Raw genomic sequence first — 24,449 nt, 5'->3', positions numbered from 1 at the left:
AGGCTGAGAAGAAATGAAACGATAGCCTCAGCCACATCCCCAAAAATCTCAACTATGTAGATGTGATCAGGGTGACATTTGTGGATGTTGTGGATGTTGCGGGGGGGGGAGGAAATGTGGCATGACTTTTACAAGTGAAGCATTATTGCCCCATATTGCCTTCCTCTAACAGCCCCCTCTATGATTTTACCTTTTATTATCTTGAAAGTGAGACCTGTGAAAACGTGCTGAACTGAATGTGTGGATTAAAACTGCTGCCCAGAGTTTGTTCTCAGCAGTTTGTCCAGTCTGTTAAATGATAATATTTATACTAAAACACACATTCTCTCATTCCCTCAAATATTTTTGGTTAAGATAACGACATGGTCACTGGATTACAATACCTCAAGGGAAGCCACAGTAGCTGCTGGATTCTTTGAGATTTCACGATAAAAAGAAAACAGAAGGAAGGAGGAAAAAAAAGTTAACTTTCCTGTACACAATATGTATAGATATTTATATCCATATGTATATATTTATATATAGGCGGGGTAGAGTATTGCAGAATTATATTGCATGTGTCAATTAATAAACCTAGACGAAAAACAAGCGAGTATACAGTATGACTGGTTCACAAATGCTTCTTTTGATAAAGCTCAGGTAATTTATCACATTTATCACGCCCTCGGAGTTACAACCGGCACGTTGACCACACAGCAGACCGACTCCCAGATGTTCCACGGAAACGGGTTGGTCACACGAGCCACAGCAGTGTGCAGATCATGTGACTCCATTCTCTGAAAACAGAACCAAGACGCGCCGAGAAACTCACGCACACAAACGTACGGCCACATACACATTTACGCGCACACAAACCAAATATATGGCTTCTAACGTTGAATCAAGGCAGTTAAATAAATGGCATTTTCTTCTATGTTTCTTTTTTTAGTTGATACAGACACAACCAGACTTTGTGTTCAAGCTCAACTTTGGTTTGGGTAGATACAATGAGTATAATATCCTTCCACGCGTTTCCATCAACTATGTACACGTCCATGTGTGATCGACCAGCTGTCTGAAACACTATTTTCACTACCGTTTTTTAAATAATATGAAGAGCGCGTGTGTTCTTTTGCTACAACAGCTTATACAGAAATAAAAATCACACTCAAAACACTTTTGATCGCCTAAAATGTCATTGTCGTTTGACCTCAAGTCCCTGATTTTCATTTTTAAGTCCAGCTCCTGCTAGATTGCATTGCATGGATTCTACACAGTATGTAATAGTTACAATAATCTTAACTTTACAGCAAAGACAACAATATACAGTAGGTGTTTGGAAGCAAAGTGTTTGGGGTGATACTAAGACTAAAGGTGCTGGTTCAGCTGACCAGACCAGTTCAACCTTAACCTACACACGTCTCACTGTTTACACTCTGACTCTCCAGGGTCTCACCAGTCTCTGAGTTGCTGTTTTCCTTCTGCTGATGTCACCACACATGACCAGTGGTGAGAACGGTAGCTGATTGGTCATTTAGCAGGCTGCTAGAACCGCCGGACTAACCATGATCAAACAGGTTCACCTACAAAAAAGGCCTCTTTCCTGAACTCTACCAGGGTCACAAGTTGGAAGACAGCCGGGATCTGGCAGAGTCTAGCTCTGGAAGGCTGACAATTGAATCTTTCTTCGGCACTCCAGAGTCTGAAGTCCCTGTTCCGGCAGCAGCTGATGCCGCTGCAGGTCCACCAGGAGGTGGCGTGGAGGCAAAGGCCACCCTCTGTTGAGCTCCAGCTGATCTCCCTACCCCTGAGGAGCCCGGCAGGCCTGGGTGAGTGGGCTGAGGGGGGCCGATAGAGGTGTTGGATGTGCGTGTGGAGGGCGGAGGGCTTGGTGCTGCTGGGACAGCTGGTGGTGTTCCTTCCTGGGGAAGTGAAGGCTGGGAGGCAGACAGGGCTCTGGTATCCTGGCTCAAGCTGCCTGTGTGAAGGGAGTGGGTGCTTTTGTGTGAGGCAGGCCTCTGCTGGGTCTGTGTAGGGCTGGGTGCATGGTGCTGTACTAAGGACAACTGAGAACCAGAGGGCCCTGCACTGGCCATGTACTGAAAAGTCCGTCCTGAAGTTGCAAGTGGGCTTTGGACTGGAGGGCTGGAGATTGCTGAACCAAACGCCCCTCCAAACGCCTGAGGCGGTTGGGACTGGAGAGGAGACATCGAGACCGGACTGGACAAGTTCTGTATTACCTGAAACCTTCGCACCATACGTGGAGACTGCAAAGTACTTGGACCCACCAGTGGACTTGCCATCTGAGGACAGAAGCTCATGGCTACAGCTTGCTGCAGGGTGGCAATAGCAGAGCCTGTTGGCGGCTGACCAGTGCCAAACATCCCACCCATGGACGGGGTCATGGACATGGCCCTCGGCCGCTGCAGGTCCACCAGCTTCACCATTTCCCGATCATACTTGACGATCTCCTGGATCATCTCATTCTCCTGGTTGTTGAAGACCCCCGAGTTAAGGTCGTGCTGAACCTTGTGCTGGAGGATGGAGTTCTTTTTACCTGCAGGTACAAACAAATGTATGTACTTATTACTGCAAAGCTGCAAAATGAAAGGACGCAACAATGACAGAAAAAAAAGGTAAAACAAAGCACAGAGATGCATAGAGAAATAAAATGTTTAAAAAATCATGAGGTAGTTATAACATGCATCGTCATCAAGACAACGGACATGGTCCAGCAGAACAAGCCTGGAGGAGAGGATGTGTCACTTTGTACTCTTATCTAGTGTCACAGTGTCCGGTGTTTGTCTGAGGAAACTGCAGAGTTAATTTCACTGCATACTTTATCATCAGCAAGAGAACGAGTTTACTGTGTAGCAGTGTAGGGAGGTTTCCCCTTTAAATGACAGGTTGGCTTTAATCTTCCATCTACTTCATACACACACTAGGACATTTATTTATTTACTCGTTTCCCTTTTTACCTATTCGATCCAATCGGTCAATGGCTACCGTCTCGAAGGCTCGTCTCATCATAGGGTATTCCTCCAGCACCTCATTAAAGTGGTCGACAGACAGTGAATAGAGTCGACAGTAAGTCTCAGCTCGCACGCTGGCTGTTCGCCGACCCCTCGTCAATAAACAGATTTCTGAAGAAGAGAGAAAAAAAAGAAGCACAACAGCGTCAAGAATCTTTTAAATATCAAAGGACAAAACATGCAGTTGACTTCCAAACTTCGTTGAGTCCTCACCTCCGAAATAAGAACCATCAGACAGTTTCATTGCCAGAGTTCCCTTGGTGATGACACTGCAGACCCCGTGCTGGATGAAGTACATCTTCTTTCCGATCGTTCCCTCTCTTATGATGTAATCGTGCGGCTGAAACACCTCGAAGCGGAGCTTGGTCAACATGGCTGTCACAAAGTTGGGCTCAGCGTTTGCGAATAATGGCATGGACGCCACCAGCTTACGGCAGTTGAAGTTGACGATTTCCTGAAAGAAGTATGAGATGCATTTGTCGATGTGACAAAACGAAGAGAAGACAAAGTGGAAAACTATTCACTCACATAGCAGTACTTTTAAAATGAAGTGAGCTATTAAAGTGTTTAATCATCGCCCAGCACTATAAATTAGTCAGTTAGACATTCATCACTCATTTAAACGTAACCAGACAAGTAGAGGACAGCCAATAAAGTTGTGTGGCAAAAGGAACAGTACTGCAAAGTCACTTTCTAGATGAACGGAAAAAGGAAAACAGCAAAGGATATGAAAAAAAAGGTGAAATGGAAATTTTTAAGAAAGGTCAAATAATAAAAAAAAAGCTTTACTATGGAAATAAATCATAAGAATTTGACTAAAGAACAATAATGAAAGGTTAGTGGAAAAGTTCAACTAAATTTGTGTTTTATATCACCATCAGTGGGTGTGTGGGAGGAGGGGGTCCGAGGGAGTGGGCAGGACTTAAATAGCTGTAGACCTGGGTCAAAATGATCCAGTCAAGTCTCTGAAATAATCAATAGCTGTAAATATTGTCAATACTGATACACTCTGCAGTGTCAGCTCGTTGGTTGTTGTAGCTAAACAGAAGCTTCTGTGAGGGTGGAGGAACTGTTGAACAAACCCGATGGCATTAAAGGTCTTGTTGTGTTGTGTTGGGTTTTACCTCTCTGAGGGGCTCACTGAGTTCTCCCAGAATGCTCTCCTCGTCAAACATCTTGCCCTGGTACCTGTGCTCGTAATAGTCATGGATTTTCTGTCTGAAGTCAGCGGGCAGCTTGTGGAAGGACATGTACTGCTCCACTTGTTTGTACTGAGAGGAGGTGGAAGAGACAGAGATAATGTTTTAATAAGACATAAACAGAACCACACACACTGATCGTTACTGTTAGTTAGTTAAGTGTGACACAGGCCACACCAGGGTCTGTGTAAAGAACTGGATGATTCTCCTTTAAATCTGACATGTTGACCTATTGACCTTGAGCAAATGTCCAGTTTTGTCTTTTTTTATCACCTCTTAATTAATCGGAAAGAACAAAAATGCAATTATATTTAATTGACAATTAACAAAATAATTACTTATTGACACCACAAAACATTTAGGGAAGCTGTCAAATATCAAGTAAGAACATATACATCCACTTCCTGTTTGCTTAAGCACTTACAAAGTACGTGTAAAATATGTCATAATACAAACAACATTTTTTCAGTAAAAATTAAAGGCAAAGTCATTTTTCAAAGCCTGTAATTAATCCAAAAATTTGGTTAAAAACAAAGTTCTTTGTGTCATGTTATTTATAATTTAGCAGCAGCTCTACAGACTGTACTGTCACTGTCACATTTGAGTTTATATCATTGTTTAATCCCATGAACTGCCGGTGAAATTACAAACAGCCACACACACTGGTGCGGGCTTACACCCCCCAGCTGTCAGCTGGGATCAACACGCGCTTCTGTGATCAGCACCGGGAGACGCTCGATGTCTGATCAATAGGGAGTGAAGGACCCATGGCAACGACACAAACAATCAGCTCCTTTTGTCATAATATGCTAATCACCATCTAGCCAAAGTGACCAGTGACAGAGCGAGGCCTACATGGCCAGGCTGTGGCGAGTGGAAGTGATAGATGTGGCGGTAAACACAACAGGCAGTAAAGTGTTGACAGAAGAGATTTCTGCTCCTTTCTCGCTGGCTGACTGTTCACTTCAGGCCCTGCTCAGATGGAGAGCTCAGTGAGACGACTGTGTGACCTTGCACCTGTATAAAGATGTTCCAAACACAATTCTGAGCGCCGATGTGACAGCCTCCGTCACACACTCTGTGCTGACGGCTTTCCCGGGCAGGAACACGCCTTTTATCCCATCAGTTCCAGACTCAATTATGTGGTAAAGGAGCAGTTCATATGCTGTCAGCTGGTAACAAGTGACACTTAATGACACTGGCGTTCTTTCATCTGTGCATTCCTTTATTCATTATTTAGGTTGGTAATTATTAAATTGAATAATTTATTGGCTAATAGGAGGCAGTTCACCATTGACACTTACATTCATCAGTCACCCTAATGTCCAATTAGTGTGTTTTATGCTATCAGATTATCTGGAGGAAACCCACTTCCACACAGACAGGCTAATGCTAACGCCTCACAAAAACACCATCTGCCCAAGCTGGCAAACAAACTGTTGGCCTTCTCACCGTAAGGCAACAAGGCTAACGACTGTTCCACTTCTCACCCAGTCGGACAACAGGTACCATACATTACCATACAAGCAGTTGTTTTAGCATTAAATTGAATGTATAGACGACAGCCTCCATGTTGTAAATATAGACAATATTGACATCCGAGGGGAAAAAGAGGGTCGTTTTTTGTTGTTGTTGTTGTTGTTGTTGTTGTTGTTGTTCTCACTGGATTCGAAGGCAAAGAGCAGCCACTGGTATATTTAGTTTTTACAGCACAGAGATTGTATTGCACAGTGACACTCTGCATCTTCCTGGATGGGGAACTCTCCTGTGACTGGGATATACAACACCAGCGTGACTTACTCTGCCTTCTGACATCTGCAGATGGAGAGTGGCCCGGAGTAATGACCCCGTGTCGCCACTCTTTACCAGACGCGTCATAACACTGCAGCCGCTGAGCCTCCTGCAGGATAGGAGAGCTGATTGGGAATAAAGTGAAGGTGCTTCCACGGGAGGGGACATTCTCACAGTCCCTCCAGAGAGGAGAGAGAGGAGAGAGAGGAGAGAGAGCAGCCGGGGTTTTTACACCAAAGTCATTCCAGCAACCGTGGCTTGACAGTGTCTTAATAAATGAGGCAGGGCAGACCGATCTGGCTGGACTTTTAGAGAGTGACATTTAATGACTGGAGTCAAATGGCAATATACTGTATGTCACACTGGGCTGCATCATTTATTGTCCCGCTGTCCTGAAGACTCCCCAGACGGGAGAGAGCGTGTGTGTGACTGTGGCATCACATCGGAGCAGAGACGGTTGACACACACCCACGGGAGTAAATTTGACCTCAGTGACATTGTGTGTGTAGCTTTGTTAGCTTTGTTAGCTTTGATAACCAGCTTTGACTTAGTCCTGTCTTTGTCTTGGACAACTGCTAACTTTAGTTACAGTTTGTTGCAAAATTATTTTAAAAAAGATGAAAGCTTAAAACGTAGGATTTTTCACCCTTTGTCCAGGCTTTGTTAGTCCTGTTTCTCTCCCCTCCTGTCCTCTATCCTTTTTCTTTAACCCTCTTCTGTCTTCTTGTCTTCCCTCTTCTCATTTTATCTCTCCTTTCTTCTTCGCTGCCAGCCTCTCCCTCTTTGTCGTCTGATTTCTGTCTGCTATCCTCTCCACTTCTACCTTCTACTTTTCTGTTCTCTCCTTACCCCTCCATTCTTTTCTTTGTGTCTACCATCCAGCTCTCTCCCTCCTCTGCTCTCCGTCTTGCTCCTCAGCAGTGTTCATTTTTTCTTTCTGATCCCACCCTCTCCTCTTCTATCCTCTGTGACTGTGACCGTATGTGATTATCTGCAGTTTAAAAGGCGAAAACACTTTTTCTCTTTATGTCATTTATTTCCCTCGGCTGTAAATTCTGATCCAGGTTCATGTGGATGTATAATTCATCCAGTTCCTTCCTGGCTAAATCGCCTCATTACATTAGAGAGCACATTCACCAAAGAGAAGGAAATCAGATAGTAGCAAGTCAGAGCTTGTCTTCTTTGTCTCTAAAGGTAAGATGTGTTCAGAGGGAGGAACAACACACTGTGGGTTTCAAACAGTACAAAGACCCATTAAATGTAATGAGGCTGCTGAGGAATCACAAGAAAAACCTCTTATTCAGACAAGGGCGAGCGGATGATAAGGATTTGTGCATCACTTTTATTGAGAGCAGAGAAAAGCATTCGGTTGAACTGGCGCTGGTTTGGTGCTGATGTAAATCAACAGGTTTCTCTTAGACGGCTGCGTTTGCAAAGTCTGTCTGGATTCTCTGGACAGTTGATGACCAGCAGTCTGGTTCAGGAAAAACCAACTCATCTCTTCAGCTCTGAACTGCAGCAGCAGCACCAAGACAGGGAGCAGGCAGCAGAGGAGTCAAAAGCCATGTTGTACTTTGTGCTACATCATGTCAGACTGCTGTCTGCTCTCTGTCTCCGTGTGACTACGAGAAACAGAAGCTGATTCAGTTCCGAGCCTCCTGTGAGGCCATTAAGAGCAAATTATAGATGCAAAACGTGTAGAGGTGTAGAATTACGTCTGGCGTCTCAAAGGCACGAGCCACGCTCTGAAGAGGGAGAGTGAAAATACTAATCATTATTTCAGACTTGAGCTGTGTTGTGGTTTTAATTTGTTAAACAGATATGTGGGATTTATTATAATTATGCACCTGACTTTCATTTGACTGTTTTGACCTTCAGTTTCATGCTATTCACAAGGTAAATGAGAAGTTTTACTATTGACTTTCAGGTCTTTTTAATATATTCATAGTTTTGACCTGGACCACAAATCTGTGAATTACTTATCAATTATTTAAAGATTAGGTCTAAGACTAAGAAAAAGTGAAAAGGTTCTTGAAAAATATTCACATATTTTAAAACCTCTTAATATTTTTATGAGCCTTAATAAATTACATTTGCTGTTCAAACAAAGTCATTTGTTATGCACCAAGTTAATTTTAAAAATGCGCTGTACTTTCTATACCACTTCATTAAAGCCTTTAGTGTCACAGAAGAGACACGGAGCCCTGGGGTATTTTATTGTTGTTGAATCAGGCCTCTTGACAAAGGGATGTGGGCTGAGACGGTGCTCTGCACCTCTTATTAAAACCCTCTGTGTAAGATGGCACAATCTCACGCAATCTGGGAAATGTCAAGTAAGCACATTACATATGTGCACAACAGCTCTACATCCTACTGTTAGACTGTAATTACAAATAGCTGAGCCCGGGGAACGATGTTCACTTCCGCCTTCCAGAATATATCAGGTATTTTTGACAGTCGTGACTCGTCTACCTACAGACTGCTGTGTAAAAATATCCTTGTGGCCTCCATTTGTACAACTTTGGAACTCGATTTGCCAGTGGTGTATAAAATGTATAAGGAGACCAGCTGAAATACGACAAAAAATGTGAAAAAATAATTATAGTTGTCTTGTATCTGAAGAAGTGCTTTTATGGTCAGGAAACACACGTTTCTAGTCAATTATAATTCCAATTCCCTGCTTGATTTTTCTTACTTCAAGTGACAACAAGTGGCATGGCAACAAGTGACATAAGTGAAGTTGCATCTTTTTCTTTTTTTTCCCACTGCAGTGTCTCACTTGTCTAAAAACTAATGTGTAAAAATAGCTCCTGGATCACTGCAGCAACCACGTTCTCCCTCAACTCAACCTGCATGGGTTTGGAATGTGACATCACCGCTGTGCTGAAATTGAAACGTCCACACAATGTTAGCTCAAGCTTCTCAGGGGCAGAAAGGCCTCCCGTCGCCTTTTTACTGGGGTGTAGTAAAATCACCGAGCAGCGGCAGCATCACTCACCAGCAGTCTGCTGGTGAGTGATGACTGGCACTTTTCTGCTTAGCAGTTGCTTTGAATGTGCACATCTTCAGCTCAAATACTAATCCCTGCGGCGCCAGGGCAAAAAGAAAATGGGTCTTGGGAGTTGTATATATGTGTACATGTATATACAGTATAAATGACATATTTTGTTAGTGTGTGTTCGGAGTTTTTGTAGAGCAGAGTCGGGGATATTTAGAATGAGGCGTAAATACAATCGTTCATCAGAGACAACAAGCAGAACGCTTCTCTTTAGCCCTTTAAATTCAGGGCACACGGTAAAGGAGACAGAGCACCAGACTCAGAACACAACTTGCTGAATCGTCGTCTCCTAAACCCTGCGTTGGATGTGATTTATGCCAAGAGCTTAACAACGAGGCGGATAAAAAAAAGAGAAAAAAACGTCTTTAAAGTTCCACACAACTTCGTCCCGACTGAAGCACTACAAGTGGGGTGGAACGCAGCATTTGAATGTCTCACACGGAACTAGGACTTGGAGTGGACAAGAAGGCCATTCTGTCTCCCACAGGTTCCCTCCCCCCCCCACTCTGTTCCCTTTAGCAGCCGGTTAGCAGCAACGCTCTACCTTTCAAGGACATCATCACCACTAACAGACAGAGTGTGGAGGGAGGAGAGGAGAAGAACGAGGGATGAACGGAGACGCGTGTGAGATCAAGACAAGAGGGAGGAAATCTGATGGAGATGTTGGAGAGAAGAGAGGGGGGAAACAGAGGGAGAGTTAAAGAGATGATTCAGAGTGCAGGTAGACTGAGAGGCAGTGAGTGAGTGGTAGAGAGGAAGAGAGGGAGGCAGCCATGCTTGTTGCTTACGTCACCTTCAGGATGACATTGGCAGGACTCACAGGTCTGCTGCCTCATCAATTCTCCTGCTGCCCTCGGGGACACGGCATCAGTCTCTCTCTTTGTCTCTCTCTCTCTCTCCCTCTCTTTCACTCTCTACAATGTCCAGTGCCTGGCAACGTCCGTAGCTCTACCTGGCCGAACACACCCAGAGCGTCTGATTGGCCGCTGAAAGCCGGCAACCCTCCCCCTGCTCCCCAGCCAGAGAGACTCTGCTTGGAAACAGAGGCTGCACTGCTCCCACCACAGACCACTGCTGCAGCAACGCTCTGATCCCCGGCTCTGATAACAGATGTCTCCGAAAAAAAACCAAAAAAAAACAACATCTTATGACAACTTTACAGCACCGTGTGTTGCCCACGCAGCTGCATTTTTACCCCGTGACAAATTCAGGATTTTTAATTCACTCCAATCCTGTGTCGTAGGTTGATGAAGATATTCTGTTTTATCAGCAGCGAATGTTTAATTATGTCAAACCAGCAGCAGGGCCTTGATGAGGCAAGACAATCAAAGAGTAAAAGAATGCACTGTTGTTAATGAGCACCAACATTGTTTTGGGCCCGTGGGACTAATCAGTTCCACAACAGCACTGTGGAGTTTCACACCAAGGTTAAGCACATTCTTAAAGTCTCAAAAATATTTTCAGAAAATAATTGTAACAAATCTTTTGTTCACGTATTGACGATATTTTTGACTGACTTTGTGGCCAGCTCTAAAATGATTGACTTATCTACTGACTAACTCGCTGACTGACAGACTTACTTTTACATACTCACTTTTTGCCTGGCTTACTGACTGACTGACTGACTGACTGACTTATTGCTCAGTGACTAACTTACATTAATATCTCCTGACCTAATCATGTATTGTCTTTCTCACTGACTGACTGTATTTTTTATGACTTTCATAATTTTTTAACCTACTGGCTAATTGGCTGTCTTACTGAGTCACTCATCAACTATGTCAAACTAACTCACTGTTGGATTAATGAACAATGTCATGTAATGTAATTGTAGTATCTAATGTAATGTAGACACTTTATTTTAACTGACAAATCAGCTAACCAGTTCCCACCTAGGACTGAGCGGTGTCCTAGGTGTGAACAGCATTACTTGGTCACCTACAGACTGACCTACTTTCTTGGTTAATATTTCAATGTCAGTTACTCAGTAACTGCCACGTCTGTTATTTAAACACTGCGGTGTCTCACCTTCTCCTGGTACTGCCGCCTAGAGGAGTCCAGGGACTGGATCAGAGCTGTTGCATGGCCGATGAAAACGGCGTAGCAAGTAGCTCCGACAATCATACTCAGCATGGTCAGCCAGATGTCTGACAGACTCTCCGGGGCTTGTCGACCGTAACCGATGCACAGCATGTGGCTCATGGCCTTAAACACGGCGAAGGAGTACAGCTCTGACCAGGTGTCGTTCTGTGGAGACACACAAAGTTTAAAACACATTAAAATGACAGTTTTTTCGAAGGTGTTCTGAAGAGCAGAGAGCAGACACCCAGGGGACGGCGGGGGTCAGAGAACAACACTTAAACAAATGAGAACACTGGGGACAAGGGTGTACTAAAGGGGAAGAGGAAGGAAGTGGGAAAGACGTCAGGAGGCTCCTCGGAGGCCTAATCAACAGAGTAGAGGGTTTGGAAATTATTTCCTCAGAGTGGGATGATAATGAGAAGTTAATGAATATGTTCTTTCAGAGCTGGCTGAGGATGGAACTGTATTACAGGTGGTGACAGCTGGACTGTCAATACACACAGCTGCCTGTGTGGAAATCCATGAGCGGCAGAACAGAAACATCAAGGAGAATTCATCATGTACTGGCTCAACCAACCCTGTGATGTGTGGGACTTCAAAAAGATCACAGAATAAATACCAACAATTCATTAGTTGGTAAAAGTGAGGAGTCACGGCTACATCATAACACCATGTGACTCTCAGCCAGTGTGTCATGGTCTATGAAGTACTACGTCGGGAACCACACGGAGAGGAGGAGAGGAACTACTGTGTCATGAATAGAGATTAATGTAGGTCCAAAAATAAATACAGCTCCACCAAGTGGACTTAGGATAAATGGTGTGTGAGAAAACAGAAAGAAAACAGTGGAGTGAAACAGACTCAATAATAGATGAATGTGGAGCACTTCTGAAATAGTACAGGCAGGAAAAAAGACAGAGAGAGGAAGAGAGACTGGGGTTTTCATAGTGGAAACGATCATTTGCGTTGTTGATCACTGACTCCATCATCAAGAGACACCATGTTAGACGTTGACTGATGATGCACCGTCTCTCATTTAAAAGTTATGTGGCAACTTTTCATCAGAAAATGTTTCCTAAACCGTGATTATGGGCCCTTTTTATCACACTCTAAGGTGGTGTGTGAAGAGTGTGTGTGGCTTCATGTTAAGTCCATGCTCATGTTGTGGAGGATAGAAATGATCATTATCTGCCAAGGCCTGTAATAATCTAACAACGTCAGCCCTCGGGTGACAACATCAGCTGCCTTAGAATTTTGTATCAAAATCAGGTCATAAAAATGACTTTTTGAGTTATGCCACGTCCTGTGTGAGTGTGGACATGAACCGTGAGTCGCTGTAGATGTTCCCACAAGTAAACCCTGAGGCTGATGGATCACGACTAAAGGAGGGAACGTTTTATGATAATGATCCAAAGTCAAGACATTTTTATTAGGGCTGTACATTTTCGGCGGACTCATAACTCAGACACGTGTAAAAAGAGGCACCTGTGGCTCAGTTGTTAAAGTGGATTAGTGTTGTTGTTTTGTTTTTTTAATGATGATGAAAATGATCACAGTTTGACAGTGTTCACGATGCCAAAAGGAAAAGAAAACTCTGACAAAATGGATTTGCTTCATCCTGTAGGTCAATCTAGTTAGCTGGTAGAAGTCTGTTAAATAATAATACTAATAATAATGAACCTTCTCAAGGCAGACCACGAAGCAGTATTTTGGTCTGGACTAAAGCTAAACACCACACACTGATCTAAATCAACTAAACATGGCCGACCGTAGACCGCACGTTCATAAGCTCCAACTATACATCTGCGTAGTTCTGCAGTCGTCAGTAATGCCTTCTAAATCTCTACTTATTTTTGTTGATGGCAACACTTACAGCTCAAAATGTTCTTACTGTTCACATAAATGTCATTACAATAACAGTAGAATATATCACAGTGTGGACCCAGCCCCGACAGCTGTTTCCTAAATGGTGAGTCATTACTTTAAAGTGTGATGTGAATTTCTTGGCAAAGTTTCACCTGCGTTAAACATTGTGTACTCTCTGAGTCTCAACTGCAGTTGGTCTCAAAGGGCAAGAAATAGACGTTTTTTTACTTTAATAACGCTGTTATTTAGAGTGTCAGACTTAGACAGATATAACTTAGCACCTCCTGCTGTATATCCTGTCACATACTGACGTTGCAAAATGAAGTCATTACAGATGGAGCCAGGTGCAGTTTGGTCCGGAGGTCACTACGACGGTGACGTTCTGGATTATTTTAGTCCTGATCTGAAACTAAACCAAAAGTTGAGCTTGGCTTCTGTTTGTCCTCATCAATTCTTTCATTACAGCCGTTCTTACTGGCTCGACAGAGTGCACTCTTTGTACTGCACAGCTGTGGTGGAAAAATGATGGAGACGGACATGAACTGCCTGAATATTCTACGTGTTTTTGCTGGATTGAAGATAACAACCACACATGGTACAGGTTCCTGTGTTACACTGGCTCACTGTCTCTCTCAGTTCATTCTGAGTTTATTCTGCAGCCACTTCTCTCCCCATGCCTCACCCTCTGTGCCTCTATCCTCCCTTTTTTTCCCATTAGCTCGCCTCATGCCTCTAAGTGTTGTGCACTCTGTTCTTAACTGTAGTTCTGGCAGTGATTTTTAGTCGTCACTTTGATTTTTGCAGTACTGTGCAAACTGATGTACAGAATACTTCTCAGTAACAAAGCTGACGTTAGTCTTCACTACATTCATTCGTCCTTTCTGGGGTCATCATCCCCAGCTGGTCAGCATCATCCCTAATGTTATTGTTGTCTGATACAAGACCCAGATGCAGCAGAGCCAGGAATCCCAGTGACACTGGACGTATGATATATTATTATTATATAACTGCTCGGCCATCAATTTCAAATTTTGAACTGGATTTCTAATGTGCTACTCTGCCTGAGATGCAAAAATATGAAGTGACTAATAAATTAAGGGTTGTTAAAGTGCAAGGTCAGTATATTACATGTGAAGATTTAAAAACAAAAATCTTTAAAACAGCACTTTTTTTCCAGTGTTGTGTCCACATTTTTTTTTTCACGTCATCAGCATGACTCGAATAATGTCCAGGGTCAGCAGCAGAGCTCTCCGTCTGAGCAGGATATAACAGCACTGCTCTAAAACTCCTCCAAACAAAAACACCTGGTTCCTCCGGGACTGAGTTAATCACGTCTTTTCTCTGCTCGCCCAGGAAACAAACATCCTCTCATTTCTCTTACAGAGCCCTCTGACACAGGCTGGCCGGCATCTTTTACTTTACATGTTTGCGTGTGGTTACAGGCCTAGTGGACATTTCAAATGGAATTTGTAGATTACAACAACCGATGTAGAGAAAGGCAGAAATGTGCATTTAATGCTTTGTTTTTCTCTCCTTGTTGACACTTAGCTTGCTGTAAACTGTATATTCTTGAATAGGCATTAGCGGTGCTCAGCAGTTATCATTCAGTGTTCCCACTCGTGGGTCGTGCCGTGGGCCCCCACACCAGCAGACATACTGCAGGGTGTGAAGTGTGATGGATGGTTTGGCTGCGGCACAAATGCTAACATTACAAGTTGTCATCCAGTCAATAGGGGGTCGGTCTCAGGTGACTGTGGGCAGCAGCCTGGACCGTGCCAGGCTGGTCCTTGAGTCTGAGAGTGACAGCTCTCTGGGGACGGAGTGTCTTTGAATTTATAGCGGGACATTGACATGTCAGCCCTGCATTTAATCATCCCGTTCTTCAAACTCTGAACTGTACAAACTGTCCTCCGTGTGTGCTGGTGTTTTTATAAAACCAAACAACACAATGAAGGATGCACTGATATGAAGATTACTGAACTAATTTAATAAAAGCTTCCTGGGCAGAGCGTCTACTTATTATCATTACTGACCAACAGGATGACATTCAAATGCTGGGTTTTATTTTATTAAAACTTAATAAAAAGCCATTCGTCATTGATCAGTTGTAATCAGCAGTAAAGTAGTTATTTTAGTTTAAAATTGCCCAATTTATTTCCTTTCCTTTTGAATTAATTTTCATTTTGTCTCTTGGGATTTCAGGGCAGTTGGCATCTCTATTTGTGTTTTGTTTTTTTTAATCGACACCTCAGTGGGAGAGTAATTTTTCTTGCCAGTCTTGGAATTGAAAAACACTCCCCCACAAAGGGTTCAGCATCTAATTACAGACCTTAAAACACAGCTATTCTCACCGTAATAAAACTATCACAGAGAAAGATATAGAACTTTTTCATTTTCATAGACTGTCCTTAAGAAACACAAGGACACATTTCAGGACACGCTTTATCAACAATCAGCAACAACCATTCAAATATAAATCCTAAATCTTTTCAAATACTAACCATGGTTGGCCCTGACACTGTGAAGGAGTGAGACCCAATCTCTAAAGAACCCTATTAGGACCTGCGCCCCGTGCCTGGGATAGTGTGGTCTCCTCTGGCTCAGTGAAAAGACAGGCAGACAGACAGAACTATAAACAACCAGCTTTTATCTCTGTCAGAGAGGCACGGCAACAAAGAGCCCAGCTGGCCGACCTTATATCCCTCAATCCCTCTGTTTTTCCCCCTTTTATCTTTTCTGTCATCACCCCACAATGTTGAGGAGGAGCCGCGGAGGTGCACTGACATGTCTCTGCTTCACTTTGTTTTTTCACATCTTCTCCACTGAAGTCTTGTTGCTGTTTTTTTTTAAATTATTATTATTGGTGACTCTTTCTTCTGACTAGGTAACAAGGTAATTGCAGTAGGAATCACCTAAGCTAACAGTAGTCCTGGTGAAAGTGTATTGTCATCATTCAAATCCATTACTATCACAGCTCACCTCAAGGACCCTTCACTTTAACCACCATGGCTACATGGCTGTTACTGAGTTACAAATATCTGCTGTGTGTTTTGATTTTATTTTGGTTGAAACCTTGAGTGCTTCTTAAAGTGTGGGGCGGGTCCCACTGGTTGGGAGGGGCGTGACAAAAGGGAGGACATTTTCATCTCTGGGTCATTTGATGGTATTGATTTTGATTCATTATAAAATATGATGTTACTTGGTGTTAGTTCAGTGTTTTATAATGAGAACCACTGGTTTAACCCACCTATGGTGCCATGTTTAAGTTTCTCTGTATACAATAACTTTGAATGATTCCCCTCACTCACTTCCACACACTGTTGATACTCAACATTATGAGTGACGTTCCATCAATACACCCTGATTAGGGTGAGACACTTCAGTCAATATGGTGCGCGACTCAGCTCAGAATAGAACATGCACTAAATCCAGTTTGGGACACACGTGTGTCACCTTGCATTTTACCACGTACCTCCATCTTGTTGAGAGACACCCAGCAGTCTGAGGGGAAGTCCTGCAGCATTGGAACCAAGAACTGTAGGCAGCCGTCCCAGTGGCACAGCAGCAGCATCATACCAATCAGGTTGATGATCCGCATCACCGCACTGGCCAGGTCATAGGTCATATGGAAGATCTGGAGAAAGGCGGTGAAAGAGGCAGAGAATTTACGTCAGTCTGGGCGGTGGTTTTGAGGTAAATGCTGCGTGTTTCTTTGAGTTATGTGCACAATGTTGATGTGGGATTTGAGCAGTGGATTAATGGCTCCTACTTTATAGTCCATTTTCACAGGCACGCAGTAAATTTTGTCCCTTCAGTCCAGAGAACATGATGTTATTTTTTGCCACCTGGATTTCAGTCTGTGTGTCTTTGATACATTTTGGCCTGTCCCTGAGAGACGAGAGGGTTTTTGGTTGAAACTTTACTGTGAACATCTCCACTGCTCTGACTGATTCTGCGATTTTTGACCTGTTTTCTTGATAGTATTCTAAATATGTATTGAATCTTAACATCTGCTCTGCACAGGGCAGTGAGTGTGGCAGGGTCGTAATTGAAAAATGTTTGATTTATGAGCAGGAAAGACAGGCTTCCATCATTCAGGAGTCAAACACAGCAGGAGCAGGTAGAAAATGTGTTACAAATTAGACACGTGTCAATCAGATGTTCACACAGAGTCCAGACGTACTCACGAAAGCCCAGGGCAGAAGCTGTGGAAAGTTTGTACAGAATGACAGTATAACATTACTGTGATGGACAGGGACTGATTCTATCATGATGTCTCTAATCAATCAATCTGACTTACCAGTCAGTAACTGGGGCCAATCATCTTCCACCTCCCCAACCCCTCGTCATAGTTTGGTGGTTGATATCAAGCTGGAACTTTACCAGTAACATGAAAATCTTTCTTTTTAAATGGCCCGATTAGGTCTGAAATAAGGGACTAAGAGAACAGAGTGTGTTTTCTGTAATTAGTGCAGATGTGATTCTACATGTTTTGGCTGATGAATAAAGTTGGACATGAATCTCATGTGTTGATCTTTCTACTGTAAATACAGGGTTCTCCTGTTGGAGATTCATGATAGAGAAGTAGTAGTACAGAAACTAACTTTGTTGTGTTGATGGATGATGATGATGATGATGATGATGATGATGGTGATGATGATGATGATGTGTAAGGTTAGCACTGTTCACAGTCTAGACAGGTCTAGTACGTAGAGATAGTTCAGACTACTCTGTGTGTCATTGTCGTCCTCATTATCACTGCATTTTATAATTGAAACAAAACAAGAGGGAGGCCTGTGTAAAGACTGACACGGTTCTGTGGCTTCTCTTCCTGGTTGGTTCTTAGCACCACATGTCACCTTTGTTGATTCTTCACACTCCTTTCACACGCTCTATTTCCTGGAAGAAAGTAAAAACAGCTCCGCCCACCAGTGGAGGCTGCGTCTTACAGCAGCAACCGTTCAGGCTGCTGTGCTCTCTTTGTTAGCCTCTGTTAGCCTCACCTTCACCTGTCGAATAAAATCATTGTCTACAACTAGCAAGGCCGTACACTGCCATTTGGTAGCAAAGTTGTTAAAGCATGTCACTGTGGATGAGCATTAATACAAATATAAACACGCTTTAAATGTATGATGTCAGTCAACATGTTCCTAAGAAGTTATGACCTTCATGACCTAAATCAATTTCCACTGATATTGAAGTCATTTTCAATGTATTTACTCATTTGCATTAAAGATTCTAGAGCAGTGTTTGCTGCAACACTGTGTGACTGAAAATATGCATTAGACAATGGCTTTGACTCAAGTCAGATATGGAATATATTTGTGCCTGCATAATAATGTTTTATGATTTGAAAAGATGTGGAACTTGACCTGTCCCCCCCCCCCCCCTTTTTTTTTTTTTTGCCATGGAACAAATAATTTGGGCCAATAATCTACTCTGTGAAGCGTTCCAAATGGAGTTTTTACCAGTCAGTATCAGTGTAGCAGGGTCGATGGTTACTGCCTTACAGGAAAAAGCCATCGGTAAGGTTTTTCCCAGTGTCCCAGAACATGTCAGTTAGTCACTGGAGACCTCACTGACCAGAGGTGCAAATGGCTGTTTATCTTCATAGGTGGGATTCAGATGCTCTGTGCATGGTGAAACTGTTTTTTCTCCCAATGCCATGACTCCAGCTCCTTTTGTAAACCTGACAGTCTAACATGTGAAGTGGTAAAAGCTGGATTCATATCAGATTGATTCTATTAAAAATGAGCCTGGTGAAAGGTGACTGCATTTCAGGAATCTTTTCACCATGTATGTCTCCAGGCTTCAAAACATCACCTTGTTTCCTCAGACAGATAGTTAGCTACAGAACCTGTCTTACATCATGTACAGTGTGGTCCTTGGTTTCAGGCTGGGATTTGTCAGGATGAAATAATAATGTCATACAAACAGGAATTTATATATAGACAATCCTGATGTCAGTGTCCACTACATCACTGCACTCATTCTTTATGCGCGCCTGGTATCATTTCCCATCATGCACCACTTTAAATATGGGAGTGCGTGCATGTGTGTGTGTGTGTGTCCCGTCATATCTTCAGAAATCCAATTATCCAAAGGTCAAGTGAGCAGCACAGCCCCACTGCACTGCTCACTACTGCAAAATGCCAACACCAGGCTGCCGATACTGGCTAACGATAAGTCGAGTGATCTGATGACATCGCTGGTCACCCCGCTCTGCACCATTCCGGGACAGAGTCCGGCTATGAGCAGGGCAGGAGCAGAACAAAGTGCAGTACCTGGCAGCAGCGCCCAGGCCTGCAAAGTCAGGCGTCTAAAGAGGAGTCAGTCAGCAAACCTGTGTGATTACTTTAAATGAACAATTAGTGACAAACATAATCACGTTGAGCAGCCCCCTAGTGCTGGGTATTATCCTCAGTGTCTACCCCACCTGCTCTTTCTGTGCCTCCTTAATTGATTAACTGTGTTTGGCCTGGTAATGGGCTGCTTATTAGCCTGCCTGGTGCTTCCTGTGGGACTGTCAGGTCAGACAAGGAAATACACGGGTAGAGCGAGGATGTAAGATAATAACAGTAATTACATGGCAAAAGTTGTTAAGGCTCAAACTTTGTGTTGACACACATATTTCTCAGTAGATGACAGTGGAGGAAGACCTGCTTCAGGGACATACCACTGTTATGGAAAAGGTTGTACACTCATCAAATATGAGAAACCACAACTGAAGTTTGGTGCTAGACTCTGTAAAATGACAACAAAGTTTCTTTTCTACTGCTCAATACTGAAGCCCCCTTAGGGGTGGGAGGTATAAACTGTAGGAACTGTAGTACCCAGAGAATAGTCGTGCACACACAGGGAGAAATGCATTGGATTTTGTGCATGTGACTGGCCTGCCTGCCGTCCAGATCTGCCTATCACTACACGGTGACTGTCATATCACAAACAGCTGAATTAGATAACAACTACCCCTGGCTGTGAGGCATCGACAGCCCCTTCAAAAGCAACGGTCTCAGCATATTTTGGAGTGTGTTGCATTTGTCCACATATAGATCACTGTATAAATACATGTGAATTGAAGCTACTTGACAACCGCCTGATAGATAATGTGTGTTTGGATCAAAGAATTACAAAATGTGTTTGTGAAGTGCTGAAGCTGATAACACTTCCTCAGCTGATAAGTGTTTTATGACGTGATCTAACACATTGTTTACTCAGGGCCTGAGAGTCAGAGTGCATGCGCTTACCTCCTCCCATTGGTGAATATAGCGTATTAATCTGGAGAGCCTCAACAGTCTCAGAAGACTGAGGATCTTAGTAAAGCGAACGATCCTCAGGGCTCGGGCAGTCTTGTACACCTCAGAGTCGATTCCCTTCTCCACTATAAGAAATATATAATCCACCGGTATGGAAGAGATGAAGTCCACTATGAACCAAGTTTTAAGGTATTTCGTCTTTATAGTTTTAGGGTCTAAAATGATGTCAGAGTTGTCCTCAATGATGATTCCTGTGCGAAAGTTGAGGACCAGGTCCATGAGGAAGAAAGTGTCCGAGACCACGTTGAAGATGATCCAGGGCGTTGTGGTCTCCTCCTTGAAGAAGGTGATGCCCACTGGGATGATGATCAGGTTTCCCACCATAAACAGCAGCATTGTGAAATCCCAGTAGAACCTAGGAGGTATTGTTGTGAAGTGTGTGTGTGTGTGTGTGTTGTTTGATAGTGTACATGAGGGAGTGTGGAGTACAGGTGGGGAAACAGGGAGAGGTGAGGAAGGAAAAAGGACAAAAATAGAGTCAGTTAAGAAAGCTGATAGGCACAAGAGACTTCCTAACTCAAGATGGAAAATGTGTAAATGAAGTCTGGAGCTGCAAGCTGCCTGTGAGAACGAATGCAAAAATGTCTTTTCTGACATGGTTATTCACATGCTTTAATACTTTTTAAAATTATTTTACAAATTATGAATATACTTGATATCTTACGATGAAGATTGACAGCTACATGAAAATATTCCAGGAGTGTTTGTTGAACGTGTGCTGATGCTTTCAGGTGTTTTTTAATTTTTAACTTCAAGATTTTGACAATCTTAAGATAAGATTAATTGTCAAAGTGTAAAGATTGCAGCTAAATGTCATTTCTAAAGAGGTGCAACAAAGGGAAAAAAGTAAACTCTCCATGACAAGGTTAATTCCCAGAAAGAGGGAAATTCTGAAAAAAAAAGAGGGAGATTCTGTGGTGGTCCGAGGCTGAATTTTAAACTGTTAGGAACATGGTCTAACCTGGAGGTACATATTTTCATCATTATTTGCCTATAATATATGTACTTGAACAAACCACCATTGAATTCATACAATCCTATTATAATCAATTGTGTTCCCTTGGTAAGGCTGATATTTTTGTCAAGAGATTCTAGTCAAGTATGAGTTTTGGTAGTTTCTGTGTACTTGTACTTGAAGCTCCTATGGCGACCTTGCAGTGGTGACTGCAGTGATGTGGCAGTTTGGTGACTGGGGCAGGCAGAGTAAAAAATTGTTGAGGTTCGGCTTCTCCGCACGACAGGTGCGGCGCTGAGTCATTTTACACTGCAACTTACGCAACGCAAGCTGTGACTCCTGCACTTCACGGTGTAACAGCCTCGATCATCGCCATAAAAGCAACTTTGTGTACGTTTATAATGAGGAGGGAGTGAAGCCTCTCGCTGTGTGGGAAGTCTGCGTGGTAAAGAGCGTCACGGTGGCGTGATGTCAAAGATGAAGACATGTCCTCAGCCTTCGCTGTTGTGTTTACTCAGTGTCATGTGACGTCGTATGGGTCAAATTTTAAAGGGGAGCAGGCTGGGGTGTAGATGAACGTGGCGCTCGTTCACGCCAAACCACTCCTAATCAGACAGGAGCTGTCCGCTGTGTGTGGTGCTGAAATCAAACCAGACTGAAAACCCAGGCTTTTTTTTTTTTTTTTGCTGGGTTCGTCGTGTAAGCTGATATAGACGCTTTAAAAATGTGAAATCCCAAACGTGATCACGATGAATTAGGGTGGCTCGTGGAATTTCCTAAATATTTTCGTGATAAAATAGGAGCTGGTTATCAATGAAGAGCCGTGATAAATAGAACATATCCGGGCGGTCATACAGGCGGATCCGTCTTTAGCGAGCATGCTGGAGGTTTTCGCACACTTGGCTCAAGGTGACATTCCTTTACTGAGGCTTCTCTCTCTCTCTCTCTCTCTCTCTCTCTCTGTCTGTCTGTCATTTGCATACATTCACATCATAGCTTACACCCTGCCATAAAAGGCCCAGCGAAGCACACCTCATAACCTGTCTTTCCATTATTCCTCTTTTGTTAATGAACTCGACTCCGAGTGTCTTCTTTTGTTAATGTCCGTGAGTCTGTGATCAAAAGTGCACTGTGTGAGCAGGCCGAGCTGGTCGAGCATCTGAGAAACGCCACTATACTTACACACTGGAATAGGGTTTGTTTACAACACTGAAAGAGACACTCTTTGCCAGAATCAATTCGGCTGACAACAGGTTGTTTGGGGATTGGGTCGAGTTTCAGTTTTCTACACAGGTTGTAAAAGGGGGAAAAAAACAGGATTCCCATGGAACCTGGGTGGTGTACTACCTACAAAGTTGTAGGAGACACAACCCGTCACACGACCCTGTCATGACTTTGACAGTGCAGCGGCAGCTCTTACCTGAAATCACTGTAAGGGTGGATAATCCAATTCCCAGCAGATTTGACCCTCTCCTGTTCCCTCTCCACTGCTTTCTGACTGCCATACATGCGTAAGGAGAATTTGTTAACTCCCGGCTGCAGCATGCTGCTGAACTGCCGTTGCATGAAACTGGCTTGGCTGCCCCGAGGCTCCGCGTCGTCGGCGGGCACAATCGGCGGTCCATCCTCCGTCTTCTGGAAAGTGACAGAGTTCCTGGGCTGCTGGGTCTGGGTCGGCCCGTGCAGCGAGGACGAGGCTTTCCGGCTCGGTGCGTTTGAGAAGGACACCTTGGAGTCCTTCTTCTCAGGGACACCGCCGGACACCGGGGTAGCAGCGGGGTTTGCACTGTCTCCTCCATGCCCCCCGGTCAGGGACCCACCTGGCGTTATGGAGCCGTCCATGCTGGCGGTGGTCGAGTTACGAGCTCCTCGCTTGACGCTTCCTGCGTCCTCGGCCCTCGTCGACCCTCCTGTCTGCTTCTCCTGCTTGGAGATGATTGAGCGCAGGCTCCCGGTACCCGAGTCCCTCCTGCATTCCCCGTTTTTGTTGCATTTCATGCTGGAAAATGGAGCAGCGCAAACATCACCCGCTGTCGCGCTCGCAACCTCTACCGCGGCCGCATCCGCCCCTGATGCTCTGCTGGTATCGCCGCGCTGGGCAGCATCGCCCGGACTGGGTGTCTGGGTCTCGGTGGCTCTGGAGGCAGCGGAGGGCCGTGGGGCGGCAGCAGCAGCAGCAGCAGCAGCAGCAGCAGCAGCAGCAGCAGCGTCCTCTGTGTGCGTGAGGCAGGGCTCCTTGTTGGAGTTCCTCCTGGAAGCCGAGGTCGCGGCTCCCCCTCCTGGCGTAAAGTTCTTCATCCTGGTACTGCCTCCTCCTCCTCCACCAACACCACCACCTCCTCCTCCACCAACACCACCACCTCCTCCTCCACCACTTCCGCCACTGCCGCTCCCCCCGGCTCGGTGCAGCCGCGGATGCTGAAACTTAGGCTCCTGTTCTCCGTCCCCGGTCTTGTCCATCACTTTTCTACTCGCCACACCGGGCTGCTTGCCGCCCGGTGCCCCGGTGGAGCTGGAGGAATCCAGACAGTTGTGGCTGCTGTTGCTTCTGGCGCATTTGGCCACAGCAGCAGCCTTGGTTGCGCTGCTGTGGCTGCATCCACTGACGCCCACCGCCGTCTTTTTCATGGTGGCAGCAGACGACGCCGGTGAAGCCGCGTTCCTGTCCATGACATTAAGAATATCACATATTGTCTCCAATTACCTTTTTAGAGAAACCAATCAGCTTTAGAGTTAGAGAGGAGAGGGTGGAGGGAGAGAGAGAGGACAGGGAAGGAGAGGGAGGGGAGGACGTGACTTATTTGCAAAGTACTGCGCTTGTACTTTGACTTGTCATCATGTCAGAGATGCAGAAGATCGGACAGTGATCAACCTTCGCATCGCAACTCGTCATAGCACAAACCCCGGGTTGGTTCTGGTCCATGTAAAAAGCTGGTTAATCATCCAAATGTAATACATCCTCTAAACCAGAAGGTTCACTGGAAAAAATACGCATTGGCCAAAAGCTTCACGTGTTTTAACACTTCAAATTCTGGCATCTAAAGTTTAATTAGCACGTGTCGGTGACAACCAAAAATGATGTCATACGTTTTAGAGGGTGTTTTGAATGACATCTACCCTAAATTGTTCACTAAAGCAGGTGTGTGTCGCCCTCTAGTGTTTCTGAAGGCG

General features: G+C 44.3%; 1 protein-coding gene across 1 annotated transcript; it reads right to left on the bottom strand.

Annotated features, from left to right (window-relative positions):
• Positions 1–6: 6 nt before the first annotated feature.
• Positions 7–24,158, bottom strand: LOC103395957 (potassium/sodium hyperpolarization-activated cyclic nucleotide-gated channel 2). Its single transcript, XM_008333826.3, has 9 exons — positions 24,141–24,158; positions 22,699–23,972; positions 20,255–20,678; positions 16,480–16,641; positions 11,088–11,306; positions 4,136–4,282; positions 3,225–3,465; positions 2,958–3,122; positions 7–2,536 (listed from the first exon to the last, which is right to left on the bottom strand). The coding sequence occupies exons 1-9, from the start codon at positions 24,156–24,158 to the stop codon at positions 1,599–1,601; spliced, it is 3,588 nt and encodes a 1,195-aa protein (XP_008332048.2). The 3' UTR covers positions 7–1,598.
• Positions 24,159–24,449: the final 291 nt, after the last annotated feature.

This window comes from Cynoglossus semilaevis, chromosome 20 (assembly GCF_000523025.1).
Source record: "Cynoglossus semilaevis isolate Cse_v1.0 chromosome 20, Cse_v1.0, whole genome shotgun sequence".
NCBI lineage: Eukaryota > Metazoa > Chordata > Actinopteri > Pleuronectiformes > Cynoglossidae > Cynoglossus > Cynoglossus semilaevis.
Note: the sequence above shows the minus strand (reverse complement) of the source record. Positions and strands in the feature narration are given on the sequence as shown.

Bases quoted from the DNA above. Each gene is read 5' to 3' on its own strand.
- LOC103395957 (XM_008333826.3), bottom strand. The intron at 11,307-16,479 runs GTACGTGGTAAA...GTGTCTCCACAG, and splicing joins TGTCTCTCAACAAGATGGAG to AACGACACCTGGTCAGAGCT. The intron at 3,123-3,224 runs GTGAGGACTCAA...TCTCTTCTTCAG, and splicing joins TGATGGTTCTTATTTCGGAG to AAATCTGTTTATTGACGAGG.